General features: G+C 39.5%; 1 protein-coding gene across 1 annotated transcript; it reads right to left on the bottom strand.

The window, feature by feature from the left end:
- Positions 1–11,818: 11,818 nt before the first annotated feature.
- On the bottom strand, positions 11,819–12,907 carry LOC128732571 (uncharacterized). The gene is made up of 3 exons (XM_053825845.1): positions 12,510–12,907; positions 12,096–12,432; positions 11,819–12,008 (listed from the first exon to the last, which is right to left on the bottom strand). Exons 1-2 carry the CDS (start codon positions 12,763–12,765, stop codon positions 12,365–12,367), a joined length of 324 nt encoding a protein of 107 aa, XP_053681820.1. The 5' UTR covers positions 12,766–12,907; the 3' UTR covers positions 11,819–12,008; positions 12,096–12,364.
- Positions 12,908–14,399: the final 1,492 nt, after the last annotated feature.

Below are 14,399 nucleotides of genomic sequence, written 5' to 3'. Positions count from 1 at the left end.
GTTACGTATGCAATACATACTACATATATCTACTGGAAATCTATGCTGCGCAGGAGATCAATTATGAAACTGGAACTCCACGATTAGCAACCATCTGCGACCGGGTTGGCCCGTCCGTGTGAGGAGAGGACGACTAACCGCTACTACTGTTGACCCTTCAAGATAATTGAAACACCAAAAGAGTCGTTAATTGAGCCTGACATAATAGAACGATCCTTGAGTTCACACATGTTCTACGCAAAACATAAACCCACTGACGCGCACTTTTTTCCAAGTCATGAGCAATTAACGCTCCTATATCTGCGTGAAATGGTGAGCACACAACCAACTCGGTAAAAAACGATCAACAAAACGTGCCCTGTAGAAATAATTTACCGTAATTTTATGCATATTCCTCGCACTGACAGACGATATGGGTATTTAGTTGTTGCTCCTGTTGCTGCTGTCGCTGCAGCAGCTATAGAATCTCAACCAACCGTCGAAGCTGAGCTGTTTGCCGTGCAAAGAGTAGGTACGAGAGGAGAGATTCAACCGAAAAAAATAAAAATTATAATTTACGACCCAAAACCTTACTCCGTGTCACACTTCTTTTGCCCAATAGCTTTCATTTACTTTTTCCTTTCTTTTGTCGCTGCGTGGTGGATGCTTTTTTGGATGGACCTCAAAAACCACGCACCACGCCGAGGTCCAGCGGCACCCGCGGTGCTGAAAACCATTTCTAGCGGTTTGTGAACCGACGATGAAACGAGCCATGTCGTCTGGCAGTCTGGGCCCTCAAACGCAGCAGCATCCCTGTGATGACGAAATGTCGGTAGGTCGTAAAATTACGCACCAACAACAGCTCGAAGCTACCAGCTAGCGAGCAAGCAAGCAAGCGTGGTTGGTGCGTTGAGCTTTTTCCGAAACACACAATGGCATTAAACGAAACGAAGGAAAAGAACCTGTTAATGTATTTTCATCGGGTGTTATATTTCATAACACCACATCCAGCCACTTGTGAGCTACGAGTAAAAGGAGAGTTCTTTATTTTTTTCAGACTCAGACAAAAGCTAATGGAAAGCCTGCGTCTAGTGAGTATGTTCTATTGAAATTCAATTATGGCTGTGGAGTGTTATTGGTAGTATAAAAACTGATAACGATCCGTCCATCAATTCATCAATATAATTTATGCACTGTCCCTAAGCCTGATCTTCATTTAACCATGACTGTGTACCATAAACATAAAGGGTCAAACTGGATTAGTGCAGCCAGTCACAAGAAGAGACGCAATATATGCAGTGAACCCGAAGAAAAACAAGATCAATTAGTGAAGTTGGTACAAGTTGGTCCGCCTGAGGTGCTTCCAGTCCGGACAAACGGCAGAACTGCACGAAAGCAAAAAACCCGAAGCCACGAACTGGGACTGGAATAGAAAAAGAAGCTCTAAATCATTTATCTTATCTTTCAACTGTAACAGAAACCTTTTTCTTTGGCTAACTCATATTTAGACATCCAATCGCTGAACATGCGAACATGCACAGAAGAAACACAGGAGGAAAAAAGAGCAAAGCAAAACATCACAAAAATAGCATTCGAAGCAGCACACAAGAAAACGCATTATTCTTCATTTTTTGAGCAAAGATCGAGAATCACACCATCAACAGAACCGAACCCTGCGTTTCTGTGCGTTATGGTGATAAATGGGTGTAATTGGTGTAGGGAAGATCTGCGTCCGTCCGGAAAGGATCCTTTGTTTGTTTTGCCAGGCTAAAAAGTAACGAGGGTCTTCTGGGCGAAATAATATTGCGATCATTTTACTACCGAACTGGATGCTATATTGCTGGAAGAAAGATGACGAAGAAGGTAAAATAGAGAAGCTGGTCCCCTGCGAAGATCTTGTGCAACCGGTGCCTACTGGTACATGTGTACAAGCGGTAATAATAAGCAGCCAGAAGAAGAAGATCCTGCATTGGCAATGATCCTTTCGCTATGAATAGAACTTCGCATTGAGCTAGGTTGACGTTCAGAGAAAGGTTTTTAGTCGGGTTATTTGCGACACTCTGAATGCACCTGATTTTTGAGCTACTCGGAACAAAGCAAGTCTGCATACGGCAAATAATGCATCAACGTTAGAGTTATTGACGATAGGCAGTGTAGGTATTTGTGGACAATAAACAAGATTTTTTTTGTGCCTTCTGTCAGAGTTTTGCTAAGGCCGATCAAGGCCCATCTCGCCTAAACAAGGTTTACATAGCTACGCAGCTCTTCACTACTGCTGAGATGGCAATAAATTATACATTTTTCCAACTAGTTCAATTGCCCTGGCACAAAGCTTGGAGGATTGGGCTAAAAATAAATGCGTCAAAAACCAAATATATGAAAGAAAGAGGCTCAAAGGGAACAAACGCGCGTCTCGCACGGACAGTAACCGTTGACGGCGATGAACTAGAAGTGGTAGATGAATTCGTGTATTTGGGATCGCTGGTGACAGCGGACAACAACACTAATAAGGAGATCCAGCGGCGCATGCAAGCAGGAAATCGGGCCTACCTTGCCCTTCGCAAAACGATACAATCAAGAAGCATACGCAACCGTATGCACTTGAAACTGTGATGCTGCCCACGGATCCTTTGATGTATTCGAGCGGAAGGTAGTACGTATGATATTTGCCGGAATACAAACTGAAAGCGAAGAGCGATGGGGGCACCAGGAAAAAAAGCACTCAGCGTGCAAGATGGCTCGACCAGGTCGAAAGTAATTTGCGACTTCTGAGACGACTGTAAATTCGCGAAATTCGGCGACGAACGGCCCAAGTTCGAGTTGAATGGAGATGACTGCTTGGAACAGCACGAGCCACCCCGGCTCTATGCTGCTGCAGATGATAATGACGCTTTGTTTAGATCCGGGTACATCAGTCTTACTTTTTGATACGAGGTCACCAGTCCGGCAGAACAAAGAGATGATATCAGAGTTCTCCATTGCCGACGGTTAACCGCCATGGCTTTCTCCTGTCACCTGGACGGGTTCTCATTCACCAACCAACCCGGATGTCGCATGCTAAGCCTCTGGGTCTGCCTTTTCTTTGTTGTCCTTGCAAATTTCAATCAAGTGCCTCTCTGCAGATCTCGTTAATTCTGACCATCGCTCCAACCAATATCTCATCCTTAACGCCGAGAAACTGCAGCGGTGATGAGATGCAGCAGTGACCCTAATAAGATCGGACAAGCTGCCGTTGTGCAACACCTTGCACGAGAACTCCTCATAATGAACCTCGGTGTGATGGACTACCTTATCTGGAACTCTTCTACGCCCCGATACACTCCATATATTTTCGTATTGAGTCGGAGTCACGCGCTGCTGGTTTTTTGGTCTCTGATATTTGAAACTCGGAAGAGTTGTTCAAAATTTTCAGTCCATCGCTAACGCTGTTCTGTCCAGCCAGTCAGTAAGCTGACCAGTTCTGCCCTTTCGCGGCATCTTTGTATTCATCCTGCCACCACGGCGGTGAGAAATCTCGTACAACAAGTGGATGTCACCATTGATGGCGGCGGTTTCTTCTTGTTCGGCTAGGAAGTTAGTCCAGACTCTCTTGTCCCGCACACAAGCTCGTTTAACAGCCCTCTGCAGTACGGCGTATCGGTGACGGGCAGCTGTCTTAGCCGTTCTGGTTGACACTCGCTCAATGCCGGTTTTCGTATCTCTTCGCTCATCGATCATCCTCCAAATTTCATCCCAAAACCCACTCTCTCCGCCCATTGCGTACTTTTTCAGAGGGATCCGTCACTGGCCGTAATGAAGGCGTTCTTGATGTCGGTCCATTGTTCTTTGACGGCTTCATCAGGTGGGAAATCCGAAACTCCGTATTCAAATTGTTCGACAAAGACCCTTTTTACATCGGGATTTTCCAATCGGGCGACGTCGTAATGACACCCAACTTTCTCTTCCGATCGCTGGACAGTTATTTTCATTATAGAACCTGACTGTTGATTAGCGTTGGCGATGATTGGCAAAAGTGAGTTTTTTGTCTATCAGAACTCCTTAGTCATTTATTTCATCGAGCTTAGCGCCTTAAATGTGATGAAGGTGCATTTTGGTACACTGACAGTTAGTTTATTGCGTTGACACCAGTCGACGAAAATATTTAGTATAGCAATCTTCGACACATCTCATCACAGAACACAATTTCAGATCGTCACCGTAAACCAGTTTACAGCCACCATCGAGCAATGATGCAACATCGTTGAAATAGATAGTAAACAGCAAGGGTCCCAGGTTGCTCCCCTGGCCCTGGGGTAATCCACTTAGGTTTCCAAATGGCGATGGGATGCATGCACCCATATTTACACGTAGTGTACTATCGCTAATGTGAAATCTAATAAATTTGTAGTAATTGAACAGCAAACCGTAAATGTAACATTTCACGCCAGAGAGAGTATTGTGCGAAACAATAATTTCGATGCTGCCGAAATACTGGTAATTCCACGATAATTGCGAAAATTTCTCTTAGCACCTTTTTTGAACACGGGGAACATTAGTGATGGTTTCCAGATTTTAGGGAATTTGAGCTTTCCGAAATAGCTATTGAATATCACGTTAAATGGGTAGGCAAGCGGTGCGGTGCATCGAAGATAAACAGCCGCAGGAATTCCGTCAGGACCAGATGAAAAATAATTCTTCATTTTCTTAATTCCATCAGCCAGAATCCCGGGTTGAGTAATCTCGAACATATTTAAGTCAAATGTGTTAGCAGGTCAGTATCTGCTTGTACAACTTCTTGGTCAGAAGCCACACAAGATGCAAAGACAGAGGCAAAGAATCTGGCAAATATCTTACAGGTTTCAGATTCCGAAGACGATTGTGCATCCTCGAGAAACGTGAATGACGATTTGGCTGAATTATTCCTCTTCGAGTACACGAAATTCCAAAAGCATTTTGTATTACGCCTCAAGTTAGATTGCACTCTCAATACATATGATTTATACAGAATTGAGTTGATTCACTTCATGGTTAATTAAACAGTTAAAATTCAAATAAATTGGTTTATATTGGTATCTCGAGTCTTAGTGATTAAAGTGATTAAATTAAACTGGCGTGATTAAACGGATATACTTCATCCCCGGAAAAGCACACTTTACCCCAATTACACACAATTAAATTTCGGAGCAAGGAATCTCTTCAACGCTGGCCACTAGACGTAACAAACGGTATCCCACTAGTATCGCAGCAAGTGATCCGGTCGTTGTTGGTTGACGAATGTAAGTACGATTGATTGTAGTCACCACATGCTAATACGATTTCAGTTGGTGCTGCTTTTTCGTATATCTCACGGATCAATGAAATATGTTGTTCTAAAGCTGTAAAATCACGACTTTTGTCCGGTGGCATATATACAGCACACTACAAAAGTCTCTTTCCACGATTTATTTTTGTAACACATACCTGCTTAATTTTTGATCCGTTCCGCGTCTTCCGAGACTCCACCGAAGCTAGTCTTCCGGCTATTATGAAATGAACGGTAAACATTTAAATCAGAGCCAAATAGTTGCACAGAGTTGATAGAGTCATTCAGGCCGGATTCTGTTAAAATAATGACGTCATAACCGCATTCGATTAAAGCTAGGAACAAGTCGTCGATTTTTGTCCTCAGTCCCCTCTCATTCTGATAATAGATCCGTAACTCATCAGTGCGTAATTTTTCCTACAACGTACAATTACTAGATGCCGGATTGTTTATAATAACAGAACAATACTCGCCTTTGGCAGAAACCCGACGGTTTCTACCGTCTACATCCAATCGCATAAAAAAGACATTATACGACGCAGTAACCCAAGCACGGTGCTCCAAAAACCATTACAGTAATGACCCGATTTTGTCACCCCCATGATGAATTTAGGGGTGACAAAAACGGGGCAGTAACTAAATCGGGTATTTTTTCAATTTTTTATTTTTTTGCAGATAACTTAGAACGAACTACCTTTACTTCATTCTGATCACTTTTAGGACATGTCGCACTTCCTTCTACCTCTCTGTGGACATTTGTCACCTTTTCACAGCACTCCCAAAGGTATGAAAACACGCGTTTTTTAATTGCGCCGAAATGGTTAATTATACTGGTTAACTATGTTCAGAGAAATTTCACAGCGTAAGAAGCTCTTTCTTATGGTATGAACGATTCTTTGATTAACCCCCCTAAAAGTAAGATAGAAAATTTATTTTTCAAGCAGTAAGAGATAGAGCAAAACAATGTTCTACAAAACTTTTGAGAAGATTATTATAAAGAACTTTTCCAAAGAATGTAACCTTCTAGCTATTATAGTTGTGGAGATAAGAAACAACTTTTGTCATTGAATTGAAAATAAAGACACATTTGACATACTAAGCTTTTGATAAATCAAAAGCGTGACAAAATCGGGGGTGACAAAATCGGATCAAAAACGTGACAAAATCGGGGGTGACAAAATCGGGGAGTGACAAAATCGGGTTACCACTGTTTTATCAAAAAAAAATCTCCATGAAATCTGAGCACAACAGTCGATTTGTAGTACTTACTACCATATTTGGGTAAAATTTAAAAAAAAAATCGTAGGCACCGTTTTGAAGATACGTGCTTTTAAAGTGAAAAGAGCACAAATCCTAAGAAAATTGACGAAAGACCTGTACAAATGCGCACAATGCTATTCAGTGTCGGTATATGTATTGCTTTTGAGATATGCTGGTTGCAGTATACGGAATATGAATGATTTAAGTCCGTTATATAGCTGAAAGTCGAGTACCGTCATCCGGGGATACTTGCAACACTTTTGAACTTTGACTTAGTATAACTTTCGAAGTATACCGTTTAGGTCCAAATGTAAGTAGCCAAAACTTGTATAGTGGTGAGTACTTTGATTTATGATTATGAGAAAAAATATAAACTAAATGAATCTGCAGAATGAACCGAAAATAGGGGTGTTGCAAGTTACCCAGTAAACGGGGTTACTTGGAACACTTTTCTGATTTTGCGTTTCCTATGATTTTATATCTGATTTCAAACCACGAATGACTATTTCGAGATATTTTGAATGTATTTGTAGTGAAACAAGAGATATTGGAAGCGTTTTTTGTTCCCCAATTTTGTCTATCGCTTTTTTAAAGAAATTGGGTGAAAATGGAGCATGCCGGCGAACTCCAAATTGTTGTTTCAAGGCACGTGGAATTTTTCACAATTTTAATTTTTCTGGAGATGGTGGTAGACAAAATAACATCGTACAGGTGCAAACTTGTTTTGTACATACTGTCTATTATGATAATCTTCATTTTTACAAGTGCTGCAAGCCGCGCCATATTGGAAGTAACAACACGAATTCATCGTTTCTTCTCCAAGTTCAAAATATAAACAAAGTTCAAAGTTGCTATTTGTTAGCTTATATGATGCACTTATTGTGTACAGGAACCAAATAATAAATAATAATTCCATGTCAATGAACTGACGCAACTTTGCACATCCATTTTTCCTACTCTGAAAGTGACATTACTTTCCAATCGTATAAAAACAAGCAAAACAATGATGTAATGGATTAAACTTAACTAAACAATAGGTAAACATCCCTTCTTTAAAATGGCATTGGGTACAAATGGTTATGTTAACAAACAAATGCGTTAGAGCTGTCAAAAGCGCGATGCGCCAAAGTGTTGCAAGTAACCCCGGTGTTGCAAGTATCCCCGGATCACGGTATTAACAAATACTGCTGTAATTCTGCATATTTGTGAATATGTGTATAACGGTTATACATCTTTGTACATATACATTTATGTACATCATTAATATTATTAAATAAAAACTTAATAAATAACCTTAAATCTAAAATTTAATACATAAACATACACAACTAATTATTTAGTTAATTATACTACCAACTAATACAAATAAATTGAACTATCCCAAATGTCCACTAGTATAGTCAACTACTGCGCGTAAAAGTTGCTTTTTATACGATGCTGAAGTTTTTGGGGTTCTATATCTTTCCCAAGTTGTCGAGAAGTCACTGTGCACAGATTCTGATGCTTGTTCATTGTACCAGCCCAAGCCACGCCCAGATTCTTCACAAAACTCTTTAATGTGAAATTTGGTGATGTGGAATTTCTATGTTTTGGGAAGTTGTAAATCTTCCCAGCAAGCAGCGAAACTATCGATTTCTTCTCTATATCCATCTTGCAAATCAAATGAGAAACATTTGTTATAGAGGCTTTTGAAATGCTTCAGGACCTAAAGATAAAGAAGTGAAGGTTTACATTTGTCTGTAATAGTCGGAAAAAGGAAACCTTACATCGGTATAGCCACGTAAATCCTCATTCTCCAGCAGGATATCTACATTATCAAGCAAACTATGGCAGGCACGACCCGTAAACCCATACGTTCGCTACTAATGTCTAACATGACTTTGGTTGACCCATAGATCCGACCAGTCTGGACTTATTTTTTCAACGGCTTTGAATATTGTGTTTACTATCCTAAGCGTCACGTGGAGGGGAGGCGGTGGGCATAGTAACAAAATAGGAGTACTATTTTGACCGTGTACCATCGGATGCTTGATGCAGCTAGCGTAATTCTTCCGGTTTTTGGATTCCGGATGTTTTCTGCTATTTTCGCGGATGTTCCGATTGTTCTTGATACTCCACATAATGCAAGGTTTGCCTTTTCCATCTCGCAGTAAGGACAGGGATTCGCTGAGGAATGTGCCATAATTCCAATTAGAAGGTTGATGATTTTCAAATCTCCGGCAATAATCGATTCGATTTGATGCAGTTTTAAAAGTTTTATCCAAATTAGAGAAATATTGTCGTATTTTTCTGGCAGATTAGGAGCCAATGCCAACAAATGAAGCCGTTTTACGCCACTATCTTTGAAAGCATTAGAATGATTGTTTTGAGTCTTCGATATGACAGAAAGGGTTATTTTTAAAAATCCTCCTCCACCATCGATACCTAGCTTAATAAAGAGATCATCATCGCCAACAGGTCTACTTTTCTTGATTCGTTGGATGAGTTCGGGTACATTTTTGCAATATACCACGGGTACGTGGGAAGACTGGGTCAAATAGACATCTTCAGCTGAATTAAAAATATTCTTAATATGGTATCTTTGAAAGTTTTTTGTTTAATTTACCTTCTGCTATTTCTCCAAGCTCTACGATACCGAACAAATCATCGAGCTGTGAGTTGAGCCTACCGAGTTTTTGCTTCAAACTAGTTTGTATCTTCATCCCACCACGCTTTAAGCCTTTTACAATACCTGCCAATCAACAATTTTTTAACCAATCAGCAATAAAACAAATTATGTGTTATCGAAAGCACTTCAAATGAAAATATTACCCAAAGTTTTTCGCAAGCTCAAGTTATTTTCCGTCTTCACATTAAAAATATCTTTCGTCTTCAAACAACTATTTTCGGTAGAAGGTGTAGTAGACATCACTTTTCTAAAAACGAATGGTTTTCCTCCACGACTTGATAAACGGATACTTTCGGATCCTACATAAATCAAAATAAATGTAATTTATATTTAAAACATATTTGTAGCTCCTTTACCTGAAATTGATGCTTTTTCGACTAGAAACTGTGACACAGCGGCATCAGATGCATTCAGGAGAGCATGCTTGTCTTTCAAAATTCTTTCCAAGTTTTTGGTACGTTCTGAAGAAGTACAGGCATGTTTTTTTCCCCGACCGATTTCCGTCAGGCAAGTATCACACGTACGTATAACTTTACTTGTATTAGAATTGGACGTCTTCGGTCGGCCAACTTTTAATTTCCTCGGAATTGTTCTCGGTAGATTTTTCCCAATTTGCATTCGAGCGGCTTCACAAACTTCACACAAACATTTTGAACTCGTTCTTGTACTTACGGTGTAATTATATTTGTATGGATGCAGGGTTACCACCTTTCCGATTTTTTCAGGGGCGCAGGATATCCGACATGTCGCACATATGGAAGACGAGTAGTACCACTCTCGAAAATCGAAATCACTCAAAAACTTCTCTCGAATAATTTTTCGTAGTGATTCAGCGATTGGTCTCACATTTTTGTTTTTTGAAAGACATATGATACAGACTTTTTTGCGATTTTCTTCGTGATTATCCATTACAACGAGAAAAAAATGTCACACTAACTGTCCTTGTTTTGCAAAGCAATGCCTGCTATGTTCTTATTATAGGAATGACAGCAGTACGATTATTTGAAGTAATTGTATATATAAAATAAGCACATTTGTATATGTATTTTGTCATTTTTCTTGAGACTTACGCATTTTTGACTTTGAATGGCCGTTTCTCCAAAACTGTGCCTGCGATTTTTTTGAAATTTTGACTAGACATGGTCGAAAGTCTTACAAATCGATTGGTGTACTCAGATTTCATGGAGAATTTTTTTTGATAATAATGGTTTTTGGAGCACCGTGCCAAGGGTTTCCTCCGTCCACAGGTGAAAACATATTTGTAGTGTCATTTAAATTGCGTCGGGCGGGTTTATGCCAGACACCGTCGTTTCTCTATATCTGTTTTTGGTATATCGACGAATTCCTGGAACAACAAGCCAGATGACCAGGAAGATTGCATTGGCACCAGTTTTTTAAAAGATGTTTCCAAACCAATTTTAAATGACAGAAACGTCAATTTTAAAATGTCCGCACCATTTGGTACCAAGCGATGGTCGAATGCAATATCGACGCTGTGCTTGTAACATGCATCAAGAAGATTTCTTCACCACTTTCTGTTGCAGTTGCGGCCAATTTGGTTTTCTGTTCGACCGTCGCAGGAAACCCAGGTGACCTTATATGCCGGGCTACGGAGAAAGAGCGATCCACCAATGACCATATTGTTATTACCACAAAACTCTGTAAAAATCTCTCCGCTTTATTTGAGTTAATCTCCGCATTGAAGTTGCTCAAATGGACCTGAATATGCACAAATCGAATATTCGACTCATGTTGTTCCTTTTAAGTTCAGTTGCCTCATATTGACCAACGATCTATTATCGATTAAATATGTGGACTCTAATTCGGCAAAACCGGCAATAGTAGCACGCCAGCACCAGGTAGCAGGTTCCAATCCATTTTAATTAGAATTTAATGGTAAAAGCCATGGACATTTCAGGATTAAATTATAACACAGTTATCTTATCCTATAATGTTGTTTTTGTTTCACAAAGACAATGTACCTATCCACCAGTCAATGAAAATTAAACGATTCACAAATATTTTTCATACTTTTATCCTTTTTAAAGTATACAACCCAAAGTATGTATATATACTGTTACGTACATTATTCGCCCATTATCGCTTTCATAACAAAAAAATAGAAGGGGGTATGTTTCGGTGAACTAGCTTGACGTAAGACTATGAATGTAGATACAATTCGTTCCCTCAATGATAAAAATTCAATTCGTTCCATTTAAAATTATTTTTTTTAGAGATGAATGAATTTTAAATTCAAAATCTCTTTAATCAATGAAAAAGATTTAAAAATATTCTCCATGAGGAGTGGGCTGATTGTTTGAATGAACAATAGTACGAATTTCAACAAAATTACCTGGACTTTACTAAATATTTTTTATTTTTTAAGCATCTTTCAAAAAATCAATCTCTTTACCAAGTACCTACTCAGTGTTGTACAAATTCTAGCACCTTCGCCAGCCTCAGATTCAGACCACCGCCGGGGCTGGTCTGAGAAAAGTTTCATCGAAGAGAATAAACATTTTCGGACAGACAGAAACTACTTTCGAAGAACAAATCAACATTCAAAGTCATGGTAATAAAATGATATTTATTTTCTAACGTAAGTTATTTACACAAATCTTGCTATAAAAAGCACATTTACATCGATGCACTTGATCTATCACATTTGCTATCCTATACAATACACACACTATATGCACATCTGCGCCAGGATTTCTCCAGCGAGCGCCGCCCGCCGGTAGCAGATGTTGTACGCCCTTGTTCTATTTTTATCTGGCCACTGTTTTTTCCGGACCACTCGAATGATTCCATGTTCAGAATCTGTGAAGCACAAAAAAAACCAAACAAACATAAACTGATTAGTTTCACCTGTCCAGCGGACAAAAACAAAAAAATAAACAAACTCACCATCGATTCCTAAAAGTGGCCACCTTTCCGCGTTCCATTGCCAAACGCGAACAAACCTCCCGAAGTCCCGGTCTGATGAAGACTTCCGACGTCCGACATCCTTGATGGGCGTGTCTGCTCATCGCATCCGGATGAAATAAAAATCACTTTATTTCGGCGGAGCACTGATAGTAGTACGAATTATAACCAATTATTGATTGTTTTTGTTTCTGTTTTGCTGTAGCTTGGATTGTGAAGTCTCTCGATTCGGATCGGTTGATTGACACAAGTCAATATACTTTTCGCAGAAGATAGTACAATTTGTTGCACAATAGACAACGAGTTCGAGTTGGGTTATCTGTAGATTAGAGTGGAATTGATGGAAATGATTAAAATCGTTGACTCTAAATGTTTATGAAAAGTGTTTGAACTTACTTTCTTGGGCATGCCGGAACAAAATCTCGTGAAACGCCTGTACGAGATGATAGCGATTATGATGGATGCTGACTTGAGTCATAGTAGGGCTCATTGGCGGAGTTGGCGGAATGGAGCTCGGGCTCGTTGGAGTGGTTGGTGTTGGCGGTGGAGAATATTGCTGATGTTGAGCTAGCTGTTGCTGGAGCAACATTTGCTGCTGGTGTTGCTTTTCGATTTCATCATCGATTGCTGGTATGTAAAATGCGATGGCCATTTTCACTATACTGTTTTATTTCACTTCTCTCAAAATATGACTTTATTCTGTACGACTGTTGACACTGTTAGTCACGAAAGTTTGTGTTCGCTTATGCTGATGCAAACAATCAGGTTGCTGCTGTACAACGGAACGATTAGAAAACACGTCTAACTGCTGCGAGCGTTGATAGGATACTGAACTGCAGCGGCAGTTCTACTGGACTAGAAGGGATTGCCACCGTCAGGCAGGAATAAAAAGCGAGGGAAAACGCCTATCTGCCGTATACGTACGGGTACGATTCGGTTGGGCTCGGGCTGGTGGTGACGGTTTCATCATGTAGGGTTGCACCCTATGCGGTTGTGTAAGTATATGCTATCGCACCGAAGGGGTGTATATGTGAGGTAGATTACGCTACTTCCAGGGAGAACAAGCCTCTACATGCACGCGGACACACCGAGCTTGGCGTTGCAGCCGTTTGTTTACATCGGAACCAAGCTTGTTTTTTCTCTGTTTCTTCGTTTATTATGATGCGTGCTTCTTCTTTCCCTGTTCTTGGGGTTGGTGGAAACCAAACACCAGATTGAGGTGTTTTGCATGATTCGTTGTTGACGGTAAGTGATGGTATCTGTTTTTTCCTTTTTTTTCGATAATACACGAAAGAACCTGTGCACCTGAGTTTTTGGGTGACTGTGTCTGGTGGGATTTGATTGGAAACGATTTTTTTGTTCTTTGTGTTCTGTTTGCGCGACCGAAAAAGAGTTTATAAATTCGAGCGAGCGTATAATTACATGGTTGCACTATGACTCAAAGTGTTCACCAGTTATGAAACTAGTGTGAGAGAATTTAACTACCAGTTATATTTAAAATAACCACAGTCGACCGGATGTACAAAATAATTTGTACATTCATCTAATTAACTGATTTACATTTTTTTTAAATCAAGGTCAAAAAACTTAGACTTAAACCTCTGCTACAAGTGGTATTAAAAATTGGTCTTCAAATTTGTATTACTTGAGGTAGTTCAATGATAACATTTCTTTTCTTATCTTTTCAAGTTTCTACTAGCAATCTTACTAAAACACTAAAACCAATAATTGCTCATTGAAGTTGAAATTTAATTCGAAATTGGATCTGAAATCAAACATGAAACTGCACCTGAAATTTGAATTGAAATTAAACTTAAAATTTAACTTGAAATTGAAATCAAACATGGCATGTAATTGGACATAATCAATCAACTCAGTTTTAAAGTTTTACTTCAAGGAGAATTTGAATTTGTACTTGACATTAAACTTGATAGTTAAAATAATTGAACTTTATTTCATTTTTACTTCATAATAAACTTGAAACAGGACTTGATTTTGAACTTAACCCCTCGCTGTTCATTTCAATCACAGTTCCGGAATGATTCGCGATTGGGGCTCAACTAACAAATTGTAAACAAATCGTTTTATTACACCATCAGCCTTAAAAAGACTGATAATATCCTTGGCAAGAATCCTTTCTTCTGTTTTAATCGTTAGAATTATTTAAAACAAGTTTTTAGTAATGGGCGATAGAAGTGTTTAATCAAAACAAAAGACAATTTGCAGTTATGAAATGACAGGCTTATTTGCAAATCGTTTTGTAAACAGACGATAGTAAAGAGCGAA

The sequence above is a fragment of the Sabethes cyaneus genome, chromosome 1, assembly GCF_943734655.1.
Source record: "Sabethes cyaneus chromosome 1, idSabCyanKW18_F2, whole genome shotgun sequence".
Taxonomy (NCBI): Eukaryota; Metazoa; Arthropoda; class Insecta; order Diptera; family Culicidae; genus Sabethes; species Sabethes cyaneus.
The sequence above is the reverse complement of the archived record's forward strand: the minus strand, read 5'-3'. Positions and strand labels throughout refer to the sequence as shown.